General features: G+C 52.0%; 3 protein-coding genes across 9 annotated transcripts in view; 2 read left to right on the top strand and 1 right to left on the bottom strand.

The window, feature by feature from the left end:
* The first annotated feature begins 847 nt into the window (after nucleotides 1–847).
* Nucleotides 848–5,657, top strand: ARPC5 (actin related protein 2/3 complex subunit 5). 2 transcript variants are annotated; one of them, XM_050901329.1, is made up of 4 exons: nucleotides 848–997; nucleotides 1,812–1,894; nucleotides 3,683–3,859; nucleotides 4,380–5,657. In XM_050901329.1, the coding sequence occupies exons 1-4, from the start codon at nucleotides 853–855 to the stop codon at nucleotides 4,440–4,442; spliced, it is 468 nt and encodes a 155-aa protein (XP_050757286.1). In that variant the 5' UTR covers nucleotides 848–852; the 3' UTR covers nucleotides 4,443–5,657. The 2 variants fall into 2 exon arrangements, with proteins under 2 accessions (XP_050757286.1, XP_050757285.1); XM_050901328.1 differs by having other exon boundaries at nucleotides 848–995; nucleotides 1,822–1,894.
* Nucleotides 5,658–10,389: 4,732 nt separating this feature from the next.
* On the top strand, nucleotides 10,390–21,393 carry NCF2 (neutrophil cytosolic factor 2). 2 transcript variants are annotated; one of them, XM_050901064.1, is made up of 15 exons: nucleotides 10,390–10,570; nucleotides 11,060–11,142; nucleotides 11,476–11,584; nucleotides 11,807–11,941; nucleotides 12,316–12,423; nucleotides 13,435–13,494; nucleotides 14,672–14,715; nucleotides 14,932–15,073; nucleotides 15,381–15,443; nucleotides 15,833–15,911; nucleotides 17,619–17,662; nucleotides 18,391–18,542; nucleotides 18,623–18,734; nucleotides 18,983–19,145; nucleotides 21,174–21,393. In XM_050901064.1, the coding sequence occupies exons 1-15, from the start codon at nucleotides 10,397–10,399 to the stop codon at nucleotides 21,269–21,271; spliced, it is 1,566 nt and encodes a 521-aa protein (XP_050757021.1). In that variant the 5' UTR covers nucleotides 10,390–10,396; the 3' UTR covers nucleotides 21,272–21,393. The 2 variants fall into 2 exon arrangements, with proteins under 2 accessions (XP_050757021.1, XP_050757022.1); XM_050901065.1 differs by lacking the exon at nucleotides 17,619–17,662 and having other exon boundaries at nucleotides 15,833–15,940; nucleotides 18,394–18,542.
* A 1,374-nt stretch (nucleotides 21,394–22,767) lies between these two features.
* SMG7 (SMG7 nonsense mediated mRNA decay factor) overlaps nucleotides 22,768–27,802 on the bottom strand; it is a 56,891-nt gene continuing 51,856 nt past the window's right edge. For all 5 annotated transcript variants that reach the window (XM_050900618.1, XM_050900620.1, XM_050900621.1 and 2 more), the window contains 4 exons: nucleotides 27,190–27,349; nucleotides 25,673–25,843; nucleotides 25,433–25,584; nucleotides 22,768–24,915 (listed from right to left, as the gene is read on the bottom strand). In XM_050900618.1, the coding sequence (XP_050756575.1) occupies nucleotides 24,802–24,915; nucleotides 25,433–25,584; nucleotides 25,673–25,843; nucleotides 27,190–27,349 (597 nt within the window). In that variant the 3' untranslated portion in view covers nucleotides 22,768–24,801. The remainder of the gene's footprint in view (nucleotides 24,916–25,432; nucleotides 25,585–25,672; nucleotides 25,844–27,189; nucleotides 27,350–27,802) is intronic.

Below are 27,802 nucleotides of genomic sequence, written 5' to 3' on the forward strand. Positions count from 1 at the left end.
TTCTGAGCCTCTTTTGACACTGTAGGGGCAGAAACGTGCTAGAATCCACCGGACCCCTTACTTTTACAACGCCTAGGCGCTTTTTTAGAAAAGCTTTCTTGAATTAGGTCATACTTATTCTGCACTTTCTGATAAAATGTTAACCAACACTATCACAAGAAGCCGTCTGTGCCGTAGCATCGGGGTGGTTACTTTCTTTTGCCAAGAAACATAAAGCCAACACCGCTTTTTGAATCTTGGCAGTAAGAAAGTGGCGTTTGACCTCGGGCTTCCCAGTTCAGCGCCAAACCCTGTACATCAACCACGGGGCACACCGTACATTGGCACTACGGCGTGCGACCCCCGCTTCGCGCCCCCAGCCGGCCTCTGAGAGGGCGGCGGGGTCCTGCCTTGCCCGTACCCGTCTCAAAACGGGACCAAAGTCGATCCCGCATGGCATCGCGTACTGTCTCCGGGTCCGCGGGGAGAGCTCGCTGTCGAGGTCGGCCACCCGATCGCACACCCGCGCCTTCCCGTCAGCCGACGGCGGCGGCGGCCTCGCCGGAGCGGGAGCCGCGGGCGGACTGCGCCCGCTGCCGGCTCAGGCGCTAACGCCCGCGCCCGTAACCATGGCGACCGGCCGCCTCTCCTCCGGGGCGCTACGCAGCTCGCAGCCGACCAATGGCAGCTCGCCTCCCAACCCCTCCTCCCCCCTTCTGTTGCGCCCCCTGGCGCCGCGGGCGGGGCGGCCTCTGCCCCTCAGCGCGCCTGCGCAGAGCGCGCGCTCTCGGGGACGGGCCGCCGGGCGGGGGCGGCTGGGAGGCGGGCGCCTGCGCGGAGCGGCGGGCGGCGGCGGCGGCGAGCGGGGCGGCCATGGCGAAGCACACGGTGTCGTCGGCGCGGTTCCGCCGGGTGGATGTGGACGAGTACGACGAGAACAAGTTCGTGGATGAGGAGGAAGGAGGCGACGGGCAAGCGGGGCCCGATGAGGGCGAGGTGGACTCGTGCCTGCGGCAATATCCTTCCGCCGCCGGGCGGGAAAAAAAAAGTCCCGTCAGGAGCGGCCGCGGCGGGGGCGGGCGGGGATCGGGCGCGGCGTCCGCCGCCGCCGGGGCTGCCTTTTATGGGAACATCCGTGCCCGGCGCTCCCGCCGAGGGACGGAGAGGGACGACCCGGCCGTGTCCTGACAGGAGGGCGGAAGGGGGCTGACGGAGGGCCGGGGCTGGCAGGGGGAAGGCGGCCGGGGCTGACAGGAGGAAGGCGGCCCTGCTTCCTCTCCCTCACGGCAGAGGCGGCGGTGTCCCGGGGCTGCGGTGCCTGGGAGGTGTCGTATGGGGCGGGGAGGGAAGGCGAGAGGGATGGAGGAAGGGGGTTTCCTGTGGCGGAAAGGAGAGCTCCGTGTGCCCGCTCCCGCTGCCGGCTTCCCCGGCTGGCTGGCTGGCTGGCTGGTGGGGTAGCTCTTCCCACCGGCCGCTGCTGGATTGCTGTCCCAGCAGCTGTTGGAGGTGGATGTGCCAGGCTGAGGCCTGTTCTCGAGGGCTACAAATTGCAGAAGTGATGGAGAATAATTTGTTTTACTTGGATCCTTGTTCAACAAAGGGCCTAAGAAGTGTTCTCCAATACTGGAACTGTACAGCTTCTTGTTGGTGCTGCTCCTTCCTCAAATGGCCTAGTAATTACTACCTTACGCTGTAATCTTTGCTATCTGTTGAGGGAATCGTTGCGTCCACTGAACCTTAAGTATTTTCAGTCATGCACAAGCCAGCTACAAGTATCGCTGTCCTGGAGCTGGTTCTGTTGATTTCCAAATACTTGGTGTCTGGTCCTTAACCGTCCGGCACAGGGAACATGATGGCTGCACTACAGGCGGCTCTGAAGAACCCTCCTATCAACACAAAGAACCAGGCAGTGAAGGTGAAATAGTAGCTCGCTCACTCACTCACTGACGCGTTGCTCCTGAAAAATCCTTTCCTGTTTCTGTAACCCCTACCCCAACAACCCTGCCAGGTGTATTTTGAGGAAGCCAGGGAAGCTGGTTTTAGGGTATTCCCCGATGTCAAAACATCCATGATCTCCGGTGTTTTCATCTTGTTCAAAATACTGTAGCTCGGATGTCATCTGTCCACGTACCTTTTACTCGGTGCTAGGTCAGGTTTTGTGTGTTCTCCTACCTGTGTTGGTTGTCTGTTGTGTGCCCTGGCTAACTCCACACATCACCAGGTGCCCACGTCTGATCCAGACCTGGCAGCACATAGATGTAGTCGGCGCTGAACGATCAAGGAACCACGATTGCAGTAGTCACCTCTGACTAATGAAACTCTGCTAGCACAGCTAGACTGTGAACCTACAAAAAAGGAAGAACTGATGGTTATTGCATCCAATCAAAATTAAGCTGTTAAAACCTCAGAAAACGCAAGCACTCCCCCTGTGACAGAATATAGGAGCCCTCTGCGTGCATGTATTTCTGAATCTCCCCAGAATAAACCTTGAGTGGCTCACGATTGCAGTGGCGAGAGGAAGAGTCAGATAAGACGTGGAACTGCCCCGATAGTGAGCGCCTGCAGAGGTCTGTTCTCCCTGCCTGAGGAGAGTCCCACGGGTGCGTTTCCGTGCTGCTCACCAGGCCGCCAGTGGAGATTTTTTCACCTGGCCCCAGCCCTTTCCTGAGGGTTTTCACAGGATTTTGAAATCCAGCTGTTTGTTACAGGTAGTGCTGTATAAAGGACTGAACAGCTTTGTCCTCACATTAATGACTTGTTTCCATTAGATCCGTATTGATGTATTTAAGAATACACTTTGAAGATGGTGGAACTGAAGAGGGCAGAGTGACGGAACTTTAATGTTTGGCTTCATTTTTAGTTGATCTCATGGCAGTTTTATGTTTTTACTTTTAGTTCTTCACGTGAGGTCTCGCTAAAATTGAACAAGAAAACTAACATCCATAATTTCTGAAGAAGGAAGCTGCTTGAAGTATTTGTGTAATGGAATTATTCAAAAGTCCAACAAACCCAAGACCTTTTTCTTTCATTCTCCCTCAGTTAGTGCTGGATGAACAGGAAGAGCTGCTTTTTGCTGATTACATGGCTAATCTGCCGCTGTAATCATGCCACACACATTCCTGGGCCTGAAATGACATCCAGATCAACTTGCAAATGGTTATTAATGTAAAATATTAATGCTGCCAGTTTGCATCCTGTGTGCCTGGGACAGAAGTTGACTGTTTTGAAAACGTGTGGCTTCCAGCAGTCACCTCTTCCAGGCTGGCCGATGGCATTTCCATGGAATGTAATAGCTGTATCGCATTAAACAGTACAAAGGCATGGGAAAGGCTCTGGTGACAAGGGAGACCAGTCAAGTAATTAATTCTTATCATTCTTTTGGAATTTGCCAGACCTTCAGTTTTGATTCGAAAATTTATTATTTAGCCATAACCTCGTTTAATAGGTGGAGAATTGCAAACACAAGCAGAGAGGCAGAAAACGTAGAGCAGGACAAACGTGTTAAACTCTTTTATGCTGTTTATCATTGGGAGGACGTATCTGTTACACATCACAAGCTTTGTGCACAAACTGCTCTATTCAAACAGATTTTAGTATTGGTTTAAAAAAAAAAATCTAGTTTTGTTTGTTGGAGAGGTGAGTAATATTTGAACACACCTTATACGAGAGTGAATGTATCTCTGCCTTCCTTATTTGCTGACAGGATCGCGCAGAAAGCATTGTCCTGAAGGTCCTCATCTCTTTCAAAGCCAACGATATTGAGAAGGCGGTGCAGGCGCTGGACAAGAACGGTGTCGACCTGCTGATGAAGTACATCTACAAAGGCTTTGAGAGCCCCTCTGACAACAGCAGCGCCGTGCTGCTGCAGTGGCACGAGAAGGTGCGTTTATAGGGCGTGCTCTTGCCTGGGTTGTCCGTGGTAGCAGGTTCTTGGGTCCGAGGCACGCTCACTGAGTCTGGTAAGAACCGCCTTTCTGTCTGGTAAAACTGAAATGCCGTATTTCACGTTGTGAGGAGGGTACGGTCCTGCGAGCTCATGTGCCTACTCCTTCTGATGCCTTGGGTAAAGATTCTACAGTTAAAATCTGGTTTTATATTAGACTGAGGCAAACAAAATGGTTCAGTCCAGTGATTGAAGCGGATGGAAGTAGAATTTCCTTCCTAGAGGGAAGCAAAATTTGCAACTTGGTTACGCAGGGAAATAAAAGCTTGTTAAATAGCTGTCTTCAAAGCGAACGCGATCATCCTTTCCTGGCACCCTGAGTGTGAGAGTTTCATTTTTAACGTAAAGAGCGGGGAGATGCTCATTTGAAATACAGTCAGGCAGCCTTTCTGATCAGCAGTCGTTTCAGCCTGTAGCTGCCTTGACCTGGTGTTGATTGCCACGTTTCTCTTCTCAGGCCCTGGCTGCTGGAGGAGTAGGGTCCATTGTCCGCGTTTTGACTGCCAGGAAAACGGTTTAAATCCAGCAGCGAGTGGTCGTCTGCCATCCACGGCGTGGGAAATGCTGGTACAAAAACCAAACAACCAAATGCCATTGCTGCCCTGTGGGCAGCGCCTGTCTCTCAGCTTGCCTTCTCGCTGCTTCTTTCATACCTGACAAATAATGCATATCGTGATCTCTTTTTTTGTTAAATTCTGGAAAATTACGAAGGTGCAATTTTATTTCTAACAGGAATATTTGGTACTCGCGAACATTTCAGTGACACGTATAGCGACATATACAACTTCATGTTTAGGGTGATTTGCATTTGTGTATAATTATGGCAGATTTGGACCTGACTTTCCGAGCAAATGCTGAGGGACGTAGGGCAATGTCTTAATTCTTTTCGCTAGCCAAGCAGTGTTTTGATGCAAGATCTATATTTGAGAAGTGGGGCAGCTATTAATATAGGTAACTGGACCGTGTTTCCTTTGATCAACCTCTGAACCTACAGCCGTGAATAGGACAGAAAGCAAAGGCTCCCTTCCGACCCCAATTATCATTCCAGAGAGCTGAGTATTTTCCTCACACCTCACGGCCTGTTCAGGTTCCTTGCGATCAGTCAAATGCTGCGTCCGCAGCGGGAGAGTCACAACGGGATGAAGTTGTCCGTCATGCAGTTTGGATGGTAGAATTTAAAAGGTTGATGGTCCATTTACGCTGGAGCCCAGCTCAGTGAACTCTTTTATTTTGGGGAGCAAAGATCCTGAAGAGGAGAAGAAAAAGCAGCTTTCACACAGCAAATCACCTTTCAGCAACTTGAAAGTGATTTGATTTTGTCAAGCACAACAAAGCGGCTGCCTGGGGTAATCTGAGAAACGCGTACTGGTATCCACGCCATCCTTGCAGAGCTCCCGTATTTTGTTTTCTAGATGTATAGGGTCTTAAAGGATACCAGACAGTTCACATTCCTGTTGCACTGTGCCACAGCGTGTTAGCTAGTGGGTGAATCGGGTTCCAAAATAAAGAGGAGTACTTTAAAAAGAATTAGGAAAGCCCAGGGCATCCCAGACCACAGATCACCGTTGAAGGTTTAGGGCCAGGACTGAAATATATGTGTTTTACATTTGCCATTTTACTGCAGTTCAGTTGTGTAAAACTGTTGGGGAACTTGTGAAATCTTTGCTGTTTTTTGATATCTGCTTTTTTTGTAATAATAATAAAGACCAGACAATAAATCGTCACTGAATATTTACTCCGTGTCTGAAATGCCTTGAAGTTTCAGCAGGCTGCTATTCCAGGATGGACAACAGTAAAAAAGCAAGCCCTAAAACTTCTCCCCTCCGTTATTTTTCTCGATAGGCTTCCTTTCGAGCGGTTATTTGTTCCTGTACGTCATGGCGATATGCGCACGGATTTCATCCAACTAAAAAATCTGAGATTATTTTAGTGAGATATTTAAACAACAAAAAATGTTCCAAACCAGGACTACTAGGGATGTCTCTGCCCGTGCTAAAATTGTAGCCAGAGAGCAAGATCCTCACAACCATTAATGTTAGATGCTTTCTCAAGAACAAAAGAAGGAAAAGGGTAATGGCCTAGCAGGGTTGTTGTGTGGAGCAAAACTCCTGACTTCGCAGCTGGCCTTTTCTTTGTCTCTCTGCCTGCCCCACCTCCAAGAGATTAAACATTTAATCGTTGGTTGTAATAATAATTTAAGCGCAGATACAGTCCTGGGCTTGTGCTGTGGGTGGGATGACTGTGTGTGCCTACGTCATCTCTAATGGCATACGTACTCAGCTTGAACTTCTGAAGGGCCTGAGCGTACAGAAACCTGGTGTTGAGCGCTCCGACATCTGAAGGACGTCTCCTGTTCGTCACCCAAGTCATCGCTTTGGAAGAGCGGAGCTAGCGCCTTCAGACGGCTCAGACCAAAGAGTTCCCGATGCACCACGTTCACTCAGGGATCAGTAAGACGACAGCTTCAAGAAAAGCCTTTTTTTTTTCCTCCATCCCACCTCCTGCTCCCTCGGTTTCCCCAGGAGAGTCCGAGACCCGCGCAGCCGCAGCTGCCACGTGTGGTGGGTGCAGGCAGGCACGGGCAGCCGGCCCGCCGTCGTGGCTGGAGCAGCCGTGCCTTTCCAAGCAGGGCAGCAGAGCCCGGCCACCCGGCCTGTCTCGCCCCACCGCCCGCTCCCCTGGGGTGCCCGTGGGGCAGCCAAGGGGCACAGCGCCCCGTGTCCTCGCGGCCTCAAGGCAGGCAGGAACCGGCGTGGTTACCCCCTCAACCGTTTGGTGCCCTCCCGACCTTCCTTCCTCGGATGCTTTTTCTTGCTTAACTTCTTCAGCAGAACATGGGCACAACAACAGGAGGCACTGGGCGCGCAAAGTGGAAGACCTGGCCTTGCTGCAAAGACCACAGAAAACGTCCAGGTTTCAACCACGCGTACGTACAGAAACCTCAGCCTCCTGGCACGTGCAGCGATGGCTCTGTCCTTACGGCTCTGCCGGGGACTGTGTGTGGCTTCTCTGTTTCCTTCCGTTCGTCCAAATTTGGTTAAGACGCCAACCAATCCTCATTTAAAAAAAAAAAAAAAATTAATAAAAAAAGCTGTAATCGCAGATAAGTGGAAAATATTTTCCAAAACAATTGATGTCAAAGTAGGTCAGCTACCGCTAGGTGGCATTAAATAAACGAAGGCAATAAGAAGAGCGATCTTAAGGCTCTGCAGTTTCCCTCTGGCTAGGCTATGATGTATTTAGAAACATTTACAAAACGTATACATCTTCTGCATCTGCGTTCAGGCATGTGCTAAAAGACATGCACCGATGTGGGGGTAAGTAAGTAGTGCAAGATTTGCAGGAAGGCATCTCTCCTATTAACTGATTGACCGGAGGGTAAAAAGTAAATCTAGTTTTAAAAAAAAATGACCTCTTTCCTCCAAATCCTTGGAGGAAAGCCTTGCTTGCATTTGTGGACCATACGGACACCACAACGGGGAGCAAAGCCCCAGCTGCGCCGAAGAGCGACCAGCGTCTGGATGCTGCATTCACCTCAGGCGGGGGCCGCCACCGGCTGAGCCGGTCCAGAGCCACGTGAAATCCTGGGGTGCTGGCTCCGCGGGAGGAGGCAGGCGCTCCCGCCACCCCCATGGCAAAGCGGAGCCTCCGCTTGGCATCCCGGCAGGCACGCGGCACCGAGCGCTCCCGGCACAGCCAAAGCCCGCCGGCGTGCCATTAACAAGACCTCCAGCAGTGAAGCGCGGGGATGGGACCAGCCCATGAGATGGAGAGGAGCTCACCATGGGAGTCACCCCCAGCTAGCGGCCGTCCCGCAGCAGTTGGGGCTGGTGGAGGCTGTCCTCAGCTCCTGGCCCCGAACCCCGCTTGTCCCCGCTCACCCTGGCAGAGCGGCCGTTTGCACGCACCCAGGCAGAGGGGGTGTTTTAATCCTTTGAGTAATACGGCACAACAGGTTTCTAAGAGGAAAACAAAGAAAGGTGGGCAGGGAAGAAAAAAATCCCTAAACAATTCAATTGTGCAAAACACATTTCCCTTCCTATTATGAGAAGGAAGCCTTCGATGAAAAATACATGCAGATCAGACCTGCTCGAAGGGGGGCAGCGTTTGCAGAGCTCTGCTAGGAAGGCTCAGCGCTTCCGAGGCTCGCTTGCAAACCTCCCACCGCTGCCTTCGGCTTTGGCCGGAGCGTGTGGCAATGGCACCTTATCAGTCACATCCTGCTTTTGTAATAGCCGAGAGAGAATGCTGCCCTTCCGCTGCCCGGAGCTGCAGCCCCCGCCAAGCCCTGGGCTCTGAGTCATCCATCACTTGGCCGAAGAGATCCCGTGGGCTCCTGCCTCGCTCCTTGCCACCGTTCAGGGAGCGAGCCAAAAACTCAGGTCCTGTGCAGAGAGAGCGCTCAGACCTGCCTTCCAGGGAAGGAGCTGGACGTGCTCGGTCTCCTCCGCTCCTCCTGCTTTATAGATCTCCTCCCAAACAAGGTCAATCCCCTCGGTTTTTCCTCATACGTAATGTTTTCTAGTGCCCAGATCAGTCTTTTTTTGGGTCTCCTTTCCAGAAATGACGATAAACTCCTGCGTGCTGTTGCTGTACAAACTTAAAAATGACTACTGCACCCTAGCTGGACTTCGGGCATTTCTGTGTATTTCTGACCCGTCTCTTGGCAATCTGCATTTGTGCCGGATTCCAAGAATCTCCCACAGGAGGTGTCACCATCTCTGTTACTCACTTCCTCTTGGATGTTATTGTAGAAGAAACAAGTTTGCCTACTAAACCAACTTGGTAAGAGAAAGGGGAACAAGAGACTCACTCTTGCTAGAAGGGGTGTGCTTATCGCAGCTTTGAAATTACTTGAATGTTAACATTAAAAATAACCCAGCAGAAAGACAGCTGCTCTGAGTATTTGCTGTGCTTGCATCTTTCAAATCCCATCTTTCTGTGAAACGCAAGAAAAAAAACCCAACACTTGTCACGGGGGTGATCTCGCATCCTCCTCCAGCTCCCCTGGTACCAGTTTTGGGATCAGCCTGACCCTACCAGTCTGCCAATTCAGATAATTAAACGAGCAGAGAATTATCCCTGCAATAAGGTGAACCATTTCCTACGAGATGGGGTCTTCCATTCCTCAAAGAACTGAGAAAAGGCGTCTCAGAGGGGTGTTTTCACGGTCACCACGTTGTTATTCCCATCCCTCTCCTTCAGCATCACTTCGGCTGGTTGCATTTCCCTCTGCTTTTCCAGAGGTCAAAGAATCTCCTCCATGCTCCCGTAGGAAGCCCACGGGAGCCAGCTGGGTGCAAAGGGCTGCCAAGGACACACTTACAACTGGAGAACCAAAGACAGCCCGAGCTTCAGGGATGTGCCGGGTCCTACTTTTGACTGAAAACCAAGTCCTTGCTCTTCAGCAGCTTGGGTTTCTTCCCGAGCCGAAGCCAAACAAAAGCCTCCTCCGCAGTCTCCCTCCTGTTGTTGGCATTATGTAATTTGCCGGGGAAGTGTGAGTAAACGCACGAGGGCCAAGTCCTGCTGACATTTTTTAAGCTCTTACAAAATACGCATCGCATCGCTGGTGGATGAGGCAGAGGCAAAATACTTCCAAAACTACTTAGAAACCACGTGTGGAGCACCCGGCTCCAAACCTTCTGAGTCAGCAGGTCAGACCCCTGTCGTCACTGCCTTTGCGGCTGCCACGTGCTCAGTGTCCCCCTGTCCTCCCAGCAGCGCTCCAGAGCCAGGTTACGTCCCGTCGGCCATAAGACACCTCGACAGAAGCGATGTTGGGCTGAGCGTGAGTTACCACCGCTGCCGGGGCTCAGCGCGGCGTGGCCGCTGCCCCCCAAAGCCCCATCCCTGGGGCAGCTCCACGCACCCCCAGCAGCGGAGCTCCTCACTGGGGCAACGCGGTGGGGGGACGGGCAGGACGAAAGGTTTCCCCGGCTGTGCCTTGGGCTCTGCTTTGCCTTCCCAGTTGGGCAGGCAGGCAGGATAGCCCCAGCCCAGCTGCAAGGCAGCCGTGCCTGCCCGGAGGTGCCTGCATTTAGCAACTACCTCCATCGAGGACCACGGGGCTCGGCTGCAGTTCTCGCCCTGCGGTTTTGCAACCCTAAATTTGACCTGATCAACCACCCAGCCGACAAAATCCACGGCTTTTCATGAAAAACCCGGAGAAGCAAAACCCAAAGAGGCGAGGAGCGGCTGCCAGAGAGGACCTGGCGCGCAACCCGCGGCAGCGCAGCGTGGAAACGCGCTGCGGCAGAGGCAGCTTCTGCCCCACTTCCCCATCCCGGGGCCGCGTTTCACTGACGTGACTGAGGCCACTTCCTGCCAGGTTTGCGACACGGGCAGTGGGGAAGGCAGAAGTACCGGCAGAAGGGAGCTAGAGAGAGACCGAGCAGCACCGCAAGGAAGGACGAGGAGAAGGGCGAGACCCACGACGCGGCCGGGGACCCCGCGCCCCGCTCCCACCGCGCCATGTCCCTGGTGGAGACGATCCGGCTGTGGCAAGAAGGGGTGTGCGCGGCGGACGGGAAGGGGTGGAGGGCAGCCCTGGATGCCTTCACGGCCGTCCAGAACCCCTCTGCCAAAATCTGCTTTAACATCGGCTGCATCCACCTTGTTCTAGGGAAGCTGGCCGAGGCGGAGGAGGTAAGGTACCGCCCGTACAGTCACTACCCCGCTTGCAGGCGCCAGCGAGTTTGCACGCAGACCTGCCGGACAGATGGATCGCGGTGGGAAAGGGAGAAATTAAGGGCCACGGTCTGACTAAGGGAAGGATTCGGGACCTTTTAAAGCTGGGATGAAGCGTGACACCCCTGGGCTGTCCCTGCTGAACCTGTTTTCTCGGTGAATCAGAGGCGACGCAGCAGAAGAGGTGCACGGCTTGCTACTTGCGCTCCCTCCCTCCCAGAAGTGACCACAGGGCCCTAAGCTGCCGAGCAGGCAGTGGCTCAAAAAAATTAGGAGCCTGGTACAGGCTCCACCACCCAGTGCCCAACGCTGTAGGGAGACGTAGCCCACAGAGCCCAGCTTAGGCCACTTCGCTAAAGCAGGACAGGTATAACCGCTCTACGCCCTCAGTTTTTTAAAGGTCTTCCCTTCTCACCCCTTTTCGCCCCCAATCCTACCTCCGTGCAGGCATTCACCCGGAGTATCGGCTGCGACAAGCACCTGGCAGTGGCTTATTTCCAGCGGGGGACCGTGTTTTACCGGAGGCAGAAGTGAGTGGAGGGCTTTAACATTTCGGTTTTGCCGCTTGTGGAGATGCCAGCCTTCGCTGAGGACGGCCCCAGGCAGGTCGGTACCCCAGGGGCCAAATTGCAACCCCTGGAGGTAAAACAGGCTCCTGTTCATCAGCAGTGCAGTCTTGGGATTAACACCGGCCTTAGAGCATCTCTCCTCCCCCTGGAGTGTCCAAAAACACTACAAGGAGATAGGAGAGACCCAACTAAACTCAAACAAGTTTAAGTAAAGACTTAGAGGCAGCTGCGAGGGGTACCAGGCAGCCAGAGTGCCACCGTGAGGTGATGACGCCCTTGTCCTCTGCTCCACAGCCATGAAAAGGCCATCAAGGATTTCAAAGAGGCGCTGGCCCAGCTGCGAGGCAACCAGCTCATCGACTACAAGATCCTGGGGCTGCGGTACAGGCTCTTTGCTTGTGAGGTGAGAAAGACTTGTCCGGCAGTTTTGATCCCAAAGGGTTGTTCAGTGTCTCAAGAAATCTAAGGCGGCAGCCAACCTCTCTTTGTGCCTCGCAAAAAAGCAAGCAAGCTGGTGCAGTGCTCTGTGCGGTGCCACCACCCCGCTGTCCTCTCCTTCACCCCGCTCCTTGCAACGGTCCGGCTGCTCTAAGAGCTCATTTCCTTGCTCCCATCCCTCCGGCAGATACTCTACAACATTGCGCTGGTGTACGCCACGATGGAGGACTGGAAGAAAGCTGAGGAGCACCTGACGCTGGCCGTGAGCATGAAGAGTGAGCCCCAGCACAAGAAGATCGACAGGGCGATGGAAGCCATCCTGGTAAGGAGGAGCAGGTCTTACAGCCGCCGTGTTTGCTCACGGCAGCCCCACAGGGAGGAGGGAGAAAAATCCCAGTGACAGAGAAACCACCTTTTAGCTACGGCTTTAGCAGAGCAGGAGAAAAAAAAACAGCGGGCTGAGCAAAATGTGGCTGTCATAGTGAGACACGAGTTGGTGGGAAGAGCTTTGGGTCACTGGGGAGGCAGGGATGGGACGACCGGGTTACATGGAGCATGTCAGGGCTGGGGTTGGGCTGTCACGGTGGTGTTTTGACTTTATGGAGCGAGACCTTAACCCCGGAGGTAGAAGGAAGGGGACATTAAGCAGTCCCTGCTCTCACCTCTGAAGAGCGTGATGACTTCTCTGTGCTACAGAAGCAGAAGCTCTACGAGCTGGTGGCCGTTCCCGCGGGGAAGCTGTTTAGACCAAACGAAAAGCAAGTGGCTCAGCTGGAGAAGAAGGACTACCTGGGAAAGGCTACGGTAAGAAAGAAATCTCTTATTTATTTGGGCCAAGCCTGTGGGCTGAGGAGAGCTGCTGACCACCCCCTCACCACCCCTCCGAGCTGCTATCTGCTGCCTGGTGGGCAGCCAGAGATATGGAGCTGGTTCATGCCTCGGGCATCCCCCCCAGGGGTGGAGGGAGGGAGGGATGGCATGTAGGGGTCTCGTGGGGAACAGGGACTCTGCAAGAACAGAGGAGCTAAAAGCATGTTTCTGCAGAGCATGGCCTATTTGCAGGTTCTCTCCTTAGCGAGACATGAGGGACAGTCAGTCAGCAACGAGCTGGAAAGGTCCCAGTGGAGCTTCGACTCAAGCCAAGATATTTTCGGGGTGGGGGGTGGTGGTGGTGGAAAGAAGCTATTTAACATCTGACACCCACAAGCAACCTCCCGTTCTTCCCCTGCTCCGTTTGAAAGGGGCTTTTCAGCTCAGATAAGCGAGCAAGCTTTTCTCCCATGAGTGTGCAAAATCCAAGCACTGGGATATCACCCTTGGGCTCAGGTCCTGGGAGGCAGCGCTCCTCCGGAAAGGGAACCATCGGTTTGTGCAGGCACTGGGGAATCGGATGACCGAGAGCCAAGCAGCTCCTTGGGTGTCAGGGGAACCCCAGAACCACGCACACAAACATTTATGAACTTTCTAAATTACGTTTAAAGTCACCTATAGGAGGTAAGGGCGTGAGTTGGACGCTTTGGCTCCCTTCAACATTTGTGATTAAAACATACAGGGAAGCTTTTAGGTTATAATGACTCTAACCACAGTAACAGTGAGGGCAAGAGCTGAGAACTTACCACAGCTGAGAGGTGAGTTTTGGTGCCAGCAGCACTCAGCCTGCAGTCAGGGATGCTTAGCCTAAAATCACAGCCTCTCTTGAACCTGAAGCATGCTGAGGAACTTGGCTTGGCCACCAGCAAAGGAGGAGGGTGGACATCAGAGGTCTAAGAGAGGCGTACAAGCACCAAGTCACTACCTGTCTGTCTTTGGCTCTAGGTGGTGGCGTCTGTGGTGGACAAGGATGATTTTTCAGGATTTGCTCCGCTCCAACCACAGGTAAGGCACCACTGGTGAACGGCATCCTCGGCAAAAGCTCAGGAGGACGTGGGGATGGGTATCATCCCGCAGCTTGCCAAGGGCCCTGGCTCACAGTGGGGAGCAAACAGCAGCGTCACCGCCGTGAACTTTCCGCTGCTGCCGCGGGGAGGAGGCAGACGCTGCCCCCACATCTCAGCTGCTCTCTGCATCATCAGCAAGCGCAGCCCAAACCCACCTACGGCTGTGGTTGAGGTTACGCTGGTTCACTGAACGGGGAAGTAGTGGCCTGGTGGCACATCCTCTGCCCCCGCCGTTGCTGCGGGGTGACGGCTTTCGGCAGGGAGCTGTCTCAGACCCTCCCCGTACGATTCATTAGGGTTCATCTGTCTAAGCTCGAGCGGAGAAACAAGAACAGTTCTGCTTTCATTCTCCATCCTCCTCCCAGTTCCCGAAGCCCTTCGCATTTTCCGTGCCATTTTCCAGATGATGTAGCAGCATCTTTCCATCTCTAAAGGCGCCCGAGAGTTTTTACAGGAGCTTTCCGAGAGGATATGGGGAAGCGCAGCCGCTGCAGCCTACAACACCATTACGCAAGATAAAAGACGCTCTTCTCAATGCAGCCAAGTGTTGACATCTTGCTACAGGAGTCAGGCCTATTTCAAGTAGCTTCTTCAGAGGGCTGATAAAATCCATCAGAGACCTTAAATTACTTAGGCAGGAGAGACCGTAAAGCACTACGACAGCAGCACGGGATTTTACAAGCACGGTAATGGGAAGATACAGGGAAGCACAACTTAGTTTAAACCAGCTGATCTCAAATCCCTGATCTCAGCCCTTTGCGAGCTGAAACCAAAATCACGAGTGAAAACAGGACTGTGCCTCTGAAAACCAACCGCAGGTGGAAGGATTTGGAAACTGCTCCTTAGAAGGAGCAAAGCCAGTGATATTCCTCACGGCACTTAAGGCAGCTGCTTTACACATCAGGGTGGCAGAGAGCCGAAAACCTACCGCAGCCGGCTGCCAAGCGGCAAAAGACTCCCTTTAGGTTCAAATCGTCTGACCTGACACCAGCACGGGGAGGAAGGAACCGCGTAGGGGTGGTGGCAGGCATGGTAGAAGGCTGCAGGACATTTCTGCAAAGCAACCGAAATCCTCCAGATTACTGATAATGTTCTTTTTGTCTTCTTGTTGGCAGGCCTCTGGTCCTCCACCCAGACCCAAGACCCCAGAAATCCTCAGGTAAGTTGGATGAAGGATGGACAACGCTGCTAACCCACGCAGCCAGGTCCAACCCCATCCCGCACCATCGCAGCCGAGCGCCCAGCCGGCAACCAAAACTCAGGGGGGACGGGGAAAGGATCGTAGAAACAAGGAGACAGAGGTCTGCGTTCCCCCTACAAAGTAAAACAACGATGTCACCCGCCTTCCTCACCCCTCCGCTGCTCCCGCACCCAGGGCCCTCAAAGGGCAGCCGCACCGCGTCCTGTACGAGTTCATCCCCGAGACCGCTGAGGAGCTGCAGGTCCTGCCGGGAAACATTGTCTTTGTCCTGAAGAAAGAGAAGGACAACTGGGCTACGGTGATGTTCAACGGAAAGGTACCAGGGGCGTGCTTGGCGGGAGGGGGCAGACGATGGGGCGGACGCTGTGAGGTTCTGCAGAGGACTTGCAGGGCAAAGCCTTGCCGTCAGCAACTAAACGAGTTTCTGACTTAAAAGTCCCTTATGTCCACCCTGGCTTAGGCCACGGGGTTCAGTGAAACCCATCCAACTTGCAGCAACTAACCTTCAAGCCTCAGGGACTCTCCTGGATGCAGGGCAGGGCGAGGACAAGCTCAGCTGTGTCCTCCAGCAGTGGGTTGCCTCCTTGCCAAGCAATCCCCACTCGTCTCTCCTTCCCCCGCAGAAAGGGATCGTCCCCTGCAACTACCTCGAGCCCATGGAGCTCCAGAACAAGATGCATATCCAGGTGAGGAGGCCCAGGAGGAGATGGTGTCCTGGGGAGGGCAGATGCCCACACATTCACCCACCACCTATTCTGGGCCTTCCAGCAGGACCCATACCTGCAACTCCCTCCCCCTCGTAATGCTGGGCTTGGTTCCTCTGGCTCACGGTCACCTCGACATGAGCTGGGACCTGCAAAATCTAGGCTGATGCTGTGTTGATGGTCGGGTGGTCGTTGGCAATGCCGGTGAGATAAAGGGTAGCGAAGTCACCCCTCCCCAGTTCAAGACCCCAAGCAGACCTTGGGAAAATAGCGGGTTGGGGGTGGTGGGGGTGGTTCCACAAGGCAGCAGCATCCCAGCTCCCGTAGGAAGGGTGGGATTGACAGCACTACCTTCTTCCCATCTGGCACAGGAAGAAACCCTTCTTGAAGACGAGATCCCAGAATCACCCACCTCCACCGCTCCAGAGAAGCCGCGGCGGCCAGCACCAGGTCAGGGACGGGGAGCTGAAGGGACGGGGGTGCATTAGGGGCGAAACCCCCGGCAGCAGGTTTGAGATGGTTTCCTCAGTGCCGCGTCCTCACGCTTTAAGACCAGGGCTGGGGCTCATCTCCGTCTCCTTCCCAGACCCATTTGCAGTCAAGGATGGGGAGACATTAAAGCGGGAGGCAGAGACAGCAACCGCAGTGCTGAGGACGGAGTAAAATGGAGCACGTGGATCCCTGAGGAAAGCAAGTCCCTCCGTGCTCTTAATTAGCACAGCGACTAACGGGAAAAAGGGCCTGGGGATAGGAACGGGCGTGACCAGCTTGCCCAAGTCTTGGAGTAGAAGGTTCCTTACAGGCTTCTCCTTAGAGCAGAGCACCTGTGATGGTTTTAGCGCTGCCGTGAGCTGGGCTAGGTTTGAAAGAGCTGCGGTTGCCCTAGGAAGGGATTGCTGGCCCATGCTACCTGGTGTCCCACGTCCCAGGCCTGGGGCAGGGTTGGTAGCACCAGGGCCACCACATCGCCCCCAGCACAGTTGGTTCAGGGTGCTGGGAAGCCGAAACAGGGCTCTGCCGCCTGCATCTGCGCTGCTGCGGGAGTGCGCAGGAGCACGGTCTGAAATTGCTGTTTAAAGCTGGGAAGCACGCCTGTCACAGGCGTGCGAGAACGCGAGCTGAAACGAAGAGCTGGGAGGAAGCGTTGCAAGCTGCCCTCTCTTAGAAAGCATCACGCGGTGCGTGAGCTGCGAGCTCATACCGCTGCAGGAAAAACCCATTTGGGGTAGAAAATTTCACCGTGCAGAGACCGTACCACACGGGTGTTAACCCGCTGCAGTTTATTCTGGCTATCGACGGCCAACCTGCCAAAAAAAAAAAAAAAAAAAAAAAAAAAAGAAAAAGGAATATTTGGACAACCAATTGCCAAGCCCGCTGCTCTGAGGTGGGCCTGAGCCAGTCGGTGGTGGGGAAAGGTGGACCAAAAGACCATTAATGACAGGACAGGGCTTGTGTCCCAAGCAGAGCCGCCTCACAGGCAGTCCAGTAGTAAAGCTGATACAGAAGATGGCTGTGGCTCATGGGACTTAAGGGTAAAAAGCTCAGGGACCCAACAACCTCAAAGAGCATCTTTATGGCACCAAAAGCCATCGCAGATCTAGCAGCAGGACCGCGTTCAACAGCGTAGCTCTGTCTCTTCCCCTAACGAGCGCAGTCGTGTCAAAGCACTGACAAAACGTAGAGCAAATCCTTGTGAAGAGACTGCAACAAACCTGCATGAAATCACCCTACCTGGAGGTCTGAATTTAGCTTTACAACCCCGGTGAAGGACAGGGATTGCCTCCGGTTTTCAGTGTGGACCTAGGGATACCAGAAGAGCAAAGACACTAAAACCAGCGGCTCACGTATTTATTTTTTTAAAAAATCCACCCAGGAAAGACGTCCCCACCCCTAAAGCTCCCATCCCTATAAGAGGGAAGGCACAGAGCCCAAACCTCTGCTCGGTGGTTCTATCTAAATCTTACGGCTGAACCCCATCGCAGCTGATGCTGCACCCATTCAAGGGACCACCGCTGGCTCCAGGGTCGGTTGGTGTTGCTGCAGATAACGATGGGTGTCGAGGAGAGGGGCTGCAGGAGATCTGAACGTGTATTTAGGCACAGAGCAGCCACGCTTATCCTGTCCCACTTGCTGAGCCACCTCTTTCTTCCATCACAGACTACGCTCCACCTACTCTGACGCAGCCGAGAGACACAGCAAAGGTAACGCAGACCCCGAGGTCCTGTTGGTGTTGCAAATCTGCACTTACTGCACGTTGAAAGGTGCTGGCATGCCCGGCGAGCACCACAGCCCGGGAAGTGTTTCAGGTTTTCATCATTCAGGAGCTCCCAGCAGGTCCTCAGGACCCAACCAGGAGACTAGGGCTGCTTTTTGGGAGTTCTCCTCCAGGTCCACTCCCCGGTGGACCCGGGCTGTCAGCAGAGCCCTTGTACGACTCTCACCTTCGTTGACCTGCAGCACTTGAGAAAGGAGAAATAGGAGAGAGCTTGGCTGTAACGCACATGCTCCTGGGCAGGGTCAGCGCATCAGAAGGTCACGCTGGGGGGAGAAGATGGGAAAACACGACAATCCCAACTCAAAAAAAAAAAGAATGAGGGGGTTGGAGGGTGGACACACGTCGAATTCGGCCACCCAAAAGCTGCAGTTTGGTTACTAAGTGCCTAATCTATTACTGCGCTCTCTCCTGGGACAAGCCCAGGGCTGCCAACCAGCCGCACATCCAACTACAGCTTGGGTGGCACGAACGCTGACCTGCCCCGAGGGAAGTACCAAAGGCTGCACACGCTAGCAGAGATGTCTCCCTGACCAGCAGCCAGCTGATGCCCCGCAGCTCAGATTTGACTCAGGCACCCACAGTTTCCACATCCCGGTCCCCCTCCCTGCCCTCACCGAGCCACGCAAGCTCTGACATCCAGTTTACCACCCGCAGGAGGCCGAAGCAGCCGTCTCCAGCCCCCGCGTCCTCAAGGTGCATTACAAATACACGGTCGCCCTGCAAGTCGAGCCAGGCCTCTCCTACACGGAGCTCCTGGACCTGGTTTGCAAGAAACTGGAGCTCCAGCCCGAGCACATGCAGCTGAGGTGAGGCGCTGCCCGCTGCGGGCAGCGGGAGCCGTGTTTTTGGGGCTCCCATCCTTACCCCGCGTCCTCTGCGCACCCAGGTACAAGCCTGCGGAGAGCCAAGCGCTGGTGACTCTGAGCGCGGTGAACCTGGAGGCGGCTTGGAGCCAGAGCAAGGACAACTGTCTGACAGTCTGGTGCGATATCACAGAGGTCAGTGACAGCTAGCAGTGGCGGCCACCTCCTCTGCCCGCTCCCGGCAAGGAACCTGAGCAGACGTTGCCTTCGCTTTCCTTGCCGCGAGCGCAGGCTTGCGGCTTTCAAAGCAAGCCAGCGACTTCTTGAAAGGCAGAGGAGCAAAGAGCGGGCGAAGAGGAGAAGCAGAGCTTGTCTCTCTTACCCTGGTACAAAGAAAAAGGTGAAGCCAAAAGGCGTCCTTACCGGCTTATTTCCTGCCCTAGGGAGAGGGGTTTTTACCAGACAGCAAACCAGAGGAGTCACCGCGGGAGGCAACGCCGGAGGAGACGGGGCCAACCCAAGTCGTGGCGCAGTACAGTTACGAAGCCACCCAACCCGAAGACCTGGAGTTTCAGGCGGGAGACGTGATACTGGTTTTATCCAAAGGTAATCGTGCTCCTGCTGCGACAGGGGAGGGGAGGGGAGGGACCTCCCAGCTCTGGTGAGAGAACGGCACCCTAAGGTGCCGAGCGCCTGGAGCAGCTGCTGCTCAGTTCAGTGGAAGCTGTGGGTTCCCAACATCTGCCAGTCAGGCCAAAAACTCTCAGGTCAGACACCAGATGCATGTTCTTCAGTGGAGCCTACAAGCTTCACCAGGGATGTTGATCTCTTTCCCTGAATCCTCCTTTCCTCCAAAAGCAAACTGTTTCATGCTGGGGACCTGCAGAGCAACAGCCTGGCTCAGGCAGCCTCCACTGACAGCAAACTTCTCCTCCTGCAAGTCGCAGTTTGCTACCTTTAGATGGAAAACAGGCTGCTCAGATTTCCGCCGCAGGGCACTCGTAGAAAGTTTGCGCTTACCAGACAGGTTAGAAAAGCAGCTTGCAGAGACTGCATGAGCCCGGGGTGGCAGGTGGAAGCCAGGGGAAAGGACAACCCAAGCACACGTACGAGAGTTGCTTTCCTTCGCGTCACTAAGAGCTGTGTCACCGAGCTTCCAGTTTCACGGGGCAAATTTGCTCCATCCCCATGAAGGGCAAAAAAAGAAATCCAACCTGCCGAGGAGTTTCTACCCTCTGCTTTGCACGCTCCTGACGGAGAGGGTTTTCAGCTTACCAGCCAATTCTCTGGAGCCACAAGACAAGCAGGACCTGAAGTCTGCAAGATTGCTTTCTCCGTTGCGCTGCAGCGGCGGCAGAGCTCCTCCAGCTCCACCGTGGGCTTCCCGCCCACGTGTCAGCGTTACACATCACTTCTGCCAACGCATTTGCCATCGCACCCCTGTTTCTGCCACCCCCTTCCCCAAACGCTTTCAAGGTGGGAGAGTTTCACTTGAGCCGTGTTTAAGCTCAGTGATCACAGTTTGTTTTTTAAAGGAGATGCCTCATTTTTGGCTGCCACCCCCGCAATGGGAGAATGCTCTTACTCCCAGTCCTCTCACCTGGCACCTTTTTCTGGCTGGTTTTCTTTTTAAGGGTACAATCTTCCATTAGCTTCAATCCTCTTCAATATTAGTCTTCAGTGCTTCTATGAGAATTGAGGCTTCAATACAGACTAAAACTCCGCAAGATCTAGCATACGTTTGAGTCGGATCCTTTCAAGCCTGTGCAGAACACACAGGAGGGAGGACAAAGTTACCGTGCTTCAGCAAAAGCTGCCGGTGAGCCCGTATCAGGTGAAGAATTACGTACAGACCCTGCACAGGGCATCTGTTTCCCTCCTCAGTTGAGCCTCTGAGTGAAATCCAGACATCAGAAATAGTTTTAAAGGCAAAAAAGTTATGATACTTCACTATACGTAGCTCTGTCACCAATTTGTGCTGGCAGGCAGGCCTCGGCAGCAGTACACAAGCAATCACAGTCCCCCCTCTACTGCTGTGCAGGTGAGTTTTTGTACCATACAACACAGATGATTCCCCCACCCCAAAATGCTACTCTCCCCTTCACTGCCGAGCTAAGTATTTCCCATTAAAAAGTTGGTTCTCACCTCGCTTGGATCCCCACAGCAAGAGTTTTCAGAGCTCCGAAGCTTTACTCAACGCAGGGTAGCAGAGGCTTTTGGGTTTTGTTTTGGGTTTTCTTTTTTTGATACGAACATGGAAGAGCAGGTGACACTACACTTCAGTTGGCATCTTGAAGAGGACAGCCCAAGGTCTCAGATCGTTTCCTTGCTCTCCACACTCACTTTGCTTCCACTGTCTTCTATTCAAGGCAGTTCCTAAGCCCCTTGGTCTCTAGTTTGATCTACTTTTCCCACCTTCGTTCGGCAGGGCATTCTCTCTTACCTTACAACTTTGCTCTCTACCTCATTCCTCCTCAGCCCCTTTCCTCCTCTGCCAGGCTCTAGCATGGCTAAAAGGTTTATCAGCAGAAAACCTTAAAATGGTGATCTCGGGCCCGTCTGTAGCACGTGGAGGTTGTTATGCTCCTGTATATCCCTAGGGTGACAAAAAATGGTGTCCGTTTTATCTTCCAGTGAATGAAGACTGGTTAGAAGGCCAGTGCAACGGGAAGATAGGCATCTTCCCATCTGCTTTCGTTCAGAAGTCTAACACTAAAGACCCGGAGATATAATTTCAGAAGAGCTGAAAGTTGTGCACGTGGAAAGAAATTAAGAATTCAACTGTTGCAATTAAGAAGTTTCCATATTAATCACTGCATCTGCAAATGAACTTTAAATATTATTGCTCCTTGTATTAAAGGCTTTATTTTTTATTTCACCTTGTGCATTGTTCCCTAAACCAGGTACTTACTAAAAAGTTGCTAATTGTCTTCCTGTTAGGAATACGTTCAGTCCTAAAACCTGTGCTTGCCAAGAGACTTGCTCTGTCCCACCTGCCCCATCCTTAACAAAGCTTTTATAGAAACACACCAGCAGCTGGGAAAGCCCGTGCGAGGCTGGTGCCGCTTGCATTTACAGCCCTGCCAACAGATCCAGAAGAGGAACTGGCATTCAGGAAGCTACGGACCAGGAAAGGCTTTAAAACAGCATTTGCTTCCTTAAAACATTAGTGCCAACCCCAAGAGCTTAAGAGACACGCGGCAGCCTCACCCTGCTCCAAAACTGGACTTCAAAACTCACTTTTGCAGTGGACTTTTAAAGTCACTTCAAAACCACAGTGACTTGAAAACCCCTCACCAATAAAATGATACACACTTTTTTCACCTTTGGGAGCCGTATCTCAAAGCTTTTTTTCAGCAGTCAGAAGAGAGAGTAACTTTGAAAGACACTGCCTGGAGTCTCAGCAGGTCATAGAGCAGCCAAGCTCTCCCCTTTAGAAAAGCCTACACAGCTTCGATGCCCTCTTCCCTACGCAAGGGGTTTGCTCCCCTCTGCCCACGGCCCTACTTTCGCAGCATTTCACCTTCCCCGGCTGCCGACAGCTGGTCCTTCCGACGTTTTAAAATTATCCACCCTGCCCCGTCCTCAAAACGTGCAAGCTGTAAATACAGCCAGCCACCTACAGCGTTGGGAGCGCTTTGCTTCGAAGGTGCTAAGGGCAGCGGTTTCCCCACGTTGGATCCTATCACGCAAGTTCTGGACAACCCCACTGTCCCAGTAACCTAAATGTCATACTTCTTGTTAAAGGAATTTATTCTGAGGAGTTGCCTGGATACAATGAACACCCGTCATTTCAAAACCAGAACATCTCTGTAGTTTTCTTTGACACATTTGGAAGCACGCTGTTTAAAAACTGGCTGCAAACAGCCAACATCCCGATCCGCAGGCAGGTCGACGGCAGGAGGATCTGTCTCCTCCAGCTCCCACTGCCTGTGCTCTGCCGGGTTCACTCTGCAACTGAAGAAGAGCTTTGCAAGCTACTCCCGTCCCAAATTTTTGGTTCGGTACATAAAACGCATTGCACACAGGCAGCACAAACCCACAATCCAATTATCTGCACCGAGCCCAAGCCAGAATCTCTGCGATTTATTTAGTTCTCTTTCAAATAGGAGGAAAAAAAAAAAAAAATCAACTTCAAACCTTCTTCTGACTTCTCCAGAAAAATAACGCGTTTTTAAAAGCCTGCAGCCAAGTTACACAGGAAATAAACGGTACGCACAGACCCGGATGGAGAGAACATGGTTTAATTAAAGGCAAAGCTGATTTCAGCAGCTGCGGTTCTTGCACAGACAGACAAAAAACACAAAAAAAGCTTACGACACAAACCAGTTTCTGTTGGGGGCCCCCTCCCTCGCTCCCCCAGGCGTCGGAGGGCGGGAGGGGAGTCCCAGCCGAGAGTCGGACGCATTCCCGAGGCCGGATGCTCATGCACAAGTGGAACGGTGCGGCTGGGACCCTGGCACTGCCGGGAACGAGATGGCGAACCTGGTTAGCTCGTCTAGGGTGCAAGAGTCAGTGACGGTTCAAACCCTGGAATGTCGCAGCTGCCTGGGTGCACAGCTCGATACACAAACCAGGAGGGCTGGAGGGAAGTACAGAGGGGTTTGGTTCGTATTACCACTGGGTGGGAACTTCACTTTTTGGACTTTTTAAAGGAAATACAGCTTCGAAATGCAACAAAGAACAGTGATGTTGCTAAGGTGGAGATCGTGGGGGAGCTGCTCATACCCCCGGAGGGGTATCGTGTCTCCTCCGTCTTCCCTTTTTGTATTCTTTGGGGCTGCCCAGACTCCAGTGTCACTTCGGCTCCTGCATGTGCTTTGCTCTGCAGCTGACTTCCAGCTCAGAGATCCTGAATCATCACACAAACCCCTACTGCTAAACACAGCAAATGGACGTTGAGATTGTTTCCGTAACTTCCCTGGGAAACCTAACAAAAATGCTGTCCTTTTCTTTAACGAAGCTTCCAGTCTTCCTTCCCCCTAATAAATAGCAAATAAAACGTTTTCCTTTTCCCTTCTGCACCTTTTCATCTATGAACAGCACTACGCTTTCTTCCGTGTGTGGGTTACACATGTGTGTCCACGGGTGCCTTGAATTTCATTCTGGAACTGAAAGTTTGGGGCTGCAGCTGGGGGCGGGGGGCGCGGGTTTCTGCAGAGCTGATGCGTGCCTGCGGGGGTGCGTACGCTCCGCACTGTCCAGGCGGACTGTCGGCTTTACCCAGCCCTGCTGGACCCCTGATTATTTTCTGCGAGATGTTGCACGTTGGTAATGAAACTACTAGCGTCCAGCGAAGATGGGAGGATGGAGAGAGAAAGAAAAAAAAAAAAACCAAACAAACCAAAAACCATTGAAAGCTTTCTACCTACCTATTAAAATTAGTCAGGCTGTGAATGCACAGACTAGCCTGCCCTTTGTGGGGCTAGCCACTATGCTACAGTAAAATGTACAGGAATCAAACATTAATTTAAAACCCCATAGCAGTTAACTTGCTTGTCCAGCAGAGTGCTGCAATGCCCCACGTCACCGATTATAGCTCAAACACCTACTGAGAGGAGGGCATTTCATGCTGGAGTCTCTAACCCACCCGTGGGCTGGCCAAAGCCGTTGGGTGAAAGGTGAAGTGGTGTCAAGTGCCAGACTCTCCTTCATGAAACTCCTTCGCTAGCCCAGGAGACAGAGCCCCACCTTGCCACCAACCACCTCTGACCGGAGCAGCAACTGGGGCTTTCATTGCTACACACTGACTACGAAGCACGTCTGTGTACGGAAGAATTCAGTGTGATCTTACTACTGAGATAGTAATAAAGATGTTTAGGAGTAATTTCAACTACATTCTCAGTCAGCAAAGCAATCATTAATGGATTCCTATTTTATCTCCTCAAAGAGAGGAAAAGGATTGAGAAGTTCTCATTGGCTTCTCCCATCTGCCCTTCATTCTCAGCTTTTGCTTCCCATGTGGCTGGGGACATGCACGATGGAGAAGGTGAGAGGCGGTGATATTGGGTTACTGAGCGAGACAAACAGCAGTTCCTCTCTCCCTCCAGAGGGCCCAGGGATGGGAGAGTTCCTGATGTTGTTTTCTTGCACTGCAGACGTTTTGTGCACACTCAGTGGGTCGGTGGAGCACTTACGCCCTCCTGACAGCAAGGAACAGAAGAGAGGGCTGCCACCTGCACAGGACTGTGTGGGCCAGTCCCGCAAACCCAACATGCCATGGTTTATGGAGCCTTCGTTTGCAAGGGTTGCCACCTCTGTCTCAATGCGGCGGGTTCATGGTGCCTTGTCCGCGTTGCTGCTTCTGCTTCTGCTGCATTAACAGCTGCTCCAGGGCCGAGGGTCCAGGGTGCATCATGGAACTGGACCAGATGGACTAAAAACAAACAGCCAACACTAGCACCTCCTTGAGTCAGACAGCCCCCCCTCTTACAGATGAGAAAGTGGAGACCGTTTTCTATATTCTCCCTCTTCTCCTTATCACTCATACCTGGCTTATCATGAAAGTCACCAGACTTCAAAGAAGGCCTCCTAAAGAGAGGCTCCCTGGAAGAAGCTCATCCTCCTCCAGAATCCTCATTAGCCTAAAAATTCATCCCACGTTAACAATTACTAATTTTAGACTAGTCAAAACAAATGTTATAATTTCTTCCAGTTCTGCCAGCCTGGTCTTGTTCCGCAAAATATTCTAGAACAGCAAGAACTGGAAAACTGCGGCATCTTCCAGCACTGGTCACACCTCTCACATCGCCTGCCTAAGTGAATCTGCAGGAAAAAAACCTTTGGTTTCTGACACGGAACTCTGACGCTTGCAATAGGCTAACACCCGTCACTGGATCTTCTGGCCCCACAGACAAGCACCCATTCCTGAGCACGGTTTCAGTCAAACATACCTTCAGGCTCTCCATAAGCACAGCTGAGGAGTCCTCCATAGCAGGAGGGCCTTGGGCTGCCCAGGTGCCACTGGGAGCGCTGGACTGGTGCCAGCTGCTCTCCGAAGATGACGATGTTGCTGGGAGATAGTCCAGACCAAACCCTCCCATCGCTAAAACGGGAGAAAGACAAGTTCAAAGGAAAGTAGCAAAACAAACGCCATCAGCTGGCTTCACGCAAGCCTGGAACCCGGCACTTGCCTGGCTTATCTGTTTTCCAGCGGTCTGCGACTCTCCTGTCTCTGTTGTCTGGAGTCCCAATAGGTCCGAAGTTGGAGAAGGGAACAGAATTGTGGTTATGGGTTGGAGGGGAGCTTGGCAAGCTGCTGGGGTTGGAGGAGTGAGGAGACTGGCTGGCTGGTGTCGAATGATCTAGTGATTACAAGGCAAGAGGAAAAAGGTCAACAGAAACAGCAGGAGCCTCCCGACTTTGAATTTCTTAGCGCTGCTGCAAATTCTGTCATCACCCAGTTTTCTCCAGTGCTGAAGGTCAGTTTTTATTCCCTCCATTACACGAGCGTAATGCAAATTCCTAAGTTCTGAGCGAAAATTTTTGTGCATATGCATTAAACACAGTCATTCTGTTCTTGTATACATGTGCTTACCAGAAAAACCAAAAACCAGGAAACCTCAAGAGGGCTGGCTAGCCAAAGTGAGTTTTCCCCATGTTTCTCAAAAACTTTTCTCAAACTAAAAAAAAAAAAAAAAAATCATCTGTCTCCAAGCTTGACAAACCAATAAAAAAGTGACATTAGACCTTGAGGAGTTTGCAAGTTTACAACTCGAACTCCCAAACTCTGTGAATGTTTACACTTCTATGAATCTTAAAGAAATTCAGACCAGAACCCATACTGAGCAAAAGAGGAGAGCAAGCATGGAAAGCCTATCTGCAGGCAGGAGAGAACAACGCCTGAAGACGAACACAGCATAGCAGGGTGGCAGGAGACTATGTGGTCTTGAATGAAGAGGTGAAGGGAGAGAAAGCTGAAACCATGAGCCATAAATCCTGCTAGAATGAAAGCACTTTGCAACTCCTTCCATTTCACCCACAACGGCTATTCCTGGTTGGCTGCAGAAGTCTCAGTGCACCCAAAAATCTCATCCAGTGCAGATGTTATTTAAAATCCACTCGTTTCTTAGAGTCAACTAATTCCTCCCCCCACGCTCTTCTGGATTTTTAGTGAGAATAAAATCATTACCTAATAGTTATGTTTTATGCCTTTAATATAATTACTAGGGAAAAAGCTGGTTTGCTTTGTAGGCTGCTTAACAGCAAAAACAAACAAAAAACCCATCACATTTTCTTCCACACTCTTCATCATACAGTTTCTTTCTCTTTCAAATATCTACATTATGAAATCCAGTTCTTCCTGCTTTTTCCAAAGCAGCAACACTGAAAGTATACGGATGTTTGAGTTAAAGCCCTACTCCCAAATGCTCGTCAGGAATCTAAGTTAAAGAGATTTCAGGATTTAACACTTCCTACAACTTTTATCCTGCTCAACTACTTCAATTAAAATCCAGGTTCTTACGCTATATTAATTACAGAATCCCCTCATATTTCTGAGGATATATAAAGAAAAACAAACAGAAACCTTCAGACACCTTGTCAAGCAGGTACTTTTTTAATTTCTGGTTACATTTAACTTGCAGTAGGTTCAGAATTAACTCAAACCCTCTTAAATCACTAGACACAAGAAAAACCATACCAGGATTACCTGAGCTGGCTGGAAGGGATGGAGACCACGGAGTCCCTTCAAAGAGAGAATATAGTGAAGTCTCCTGATGGGCAACTGAAGGGGTGACTTCTGTTTTTGTGCTGGTATTCATGTTTTTCCCATATACCTCATTGAACATGCTGTTATTTGGATATCTTTCCTGCAAAAAAATGAATGTACGAGTTTAGGTATTGGATTTATTTCAAACACTGAGACTGTAAAAGGAAACAATTATAGATCAAAATATTTTCCTAACTCCTTTTTCACTCGCCAGCCCCCTCTTCTTTGACCATTTTATTTAACATGAAGACAATCACATTCTGAATCAGGACAGATTTCTCCTGGCTGAACTGCAAAGCCTTCACAAAAAATCTTTAAATTCCCACTACTCACAAAAATTGTATCAAGACCATGCTCAGCTCTCTGGAAGAGAATGGGTAATCCATTGCTCAGGAAATAAAAACCTACACACCATAACACCTTGAGATGCACCTTTTCAGTCAACTCCACAATTCTACTAAGAGCAAGGAGCCCCTCAACTCAGCAAGATTCAACAGTACGTCTGCAGAACTATAGCCAGGATGAATTTGGGAAGACAACTGATAAAGGCAAA

This window comes from Gymnogyps californianus, chromosome 8, assembly GCF_018139145.2.
Source record: "Gymnogyps californianus isolate 813 chromosome 8, ASM1813914v2, whole genome shotgun sequence".
In the NCBI taxonomy this organism is placed as follows: domain Eukaryota; kingdom Metazoa; phylum Chordata; class Aves; order Accipitriformes; family Cathartidae; genus Gymnogyps; species Gymnogyps californianus.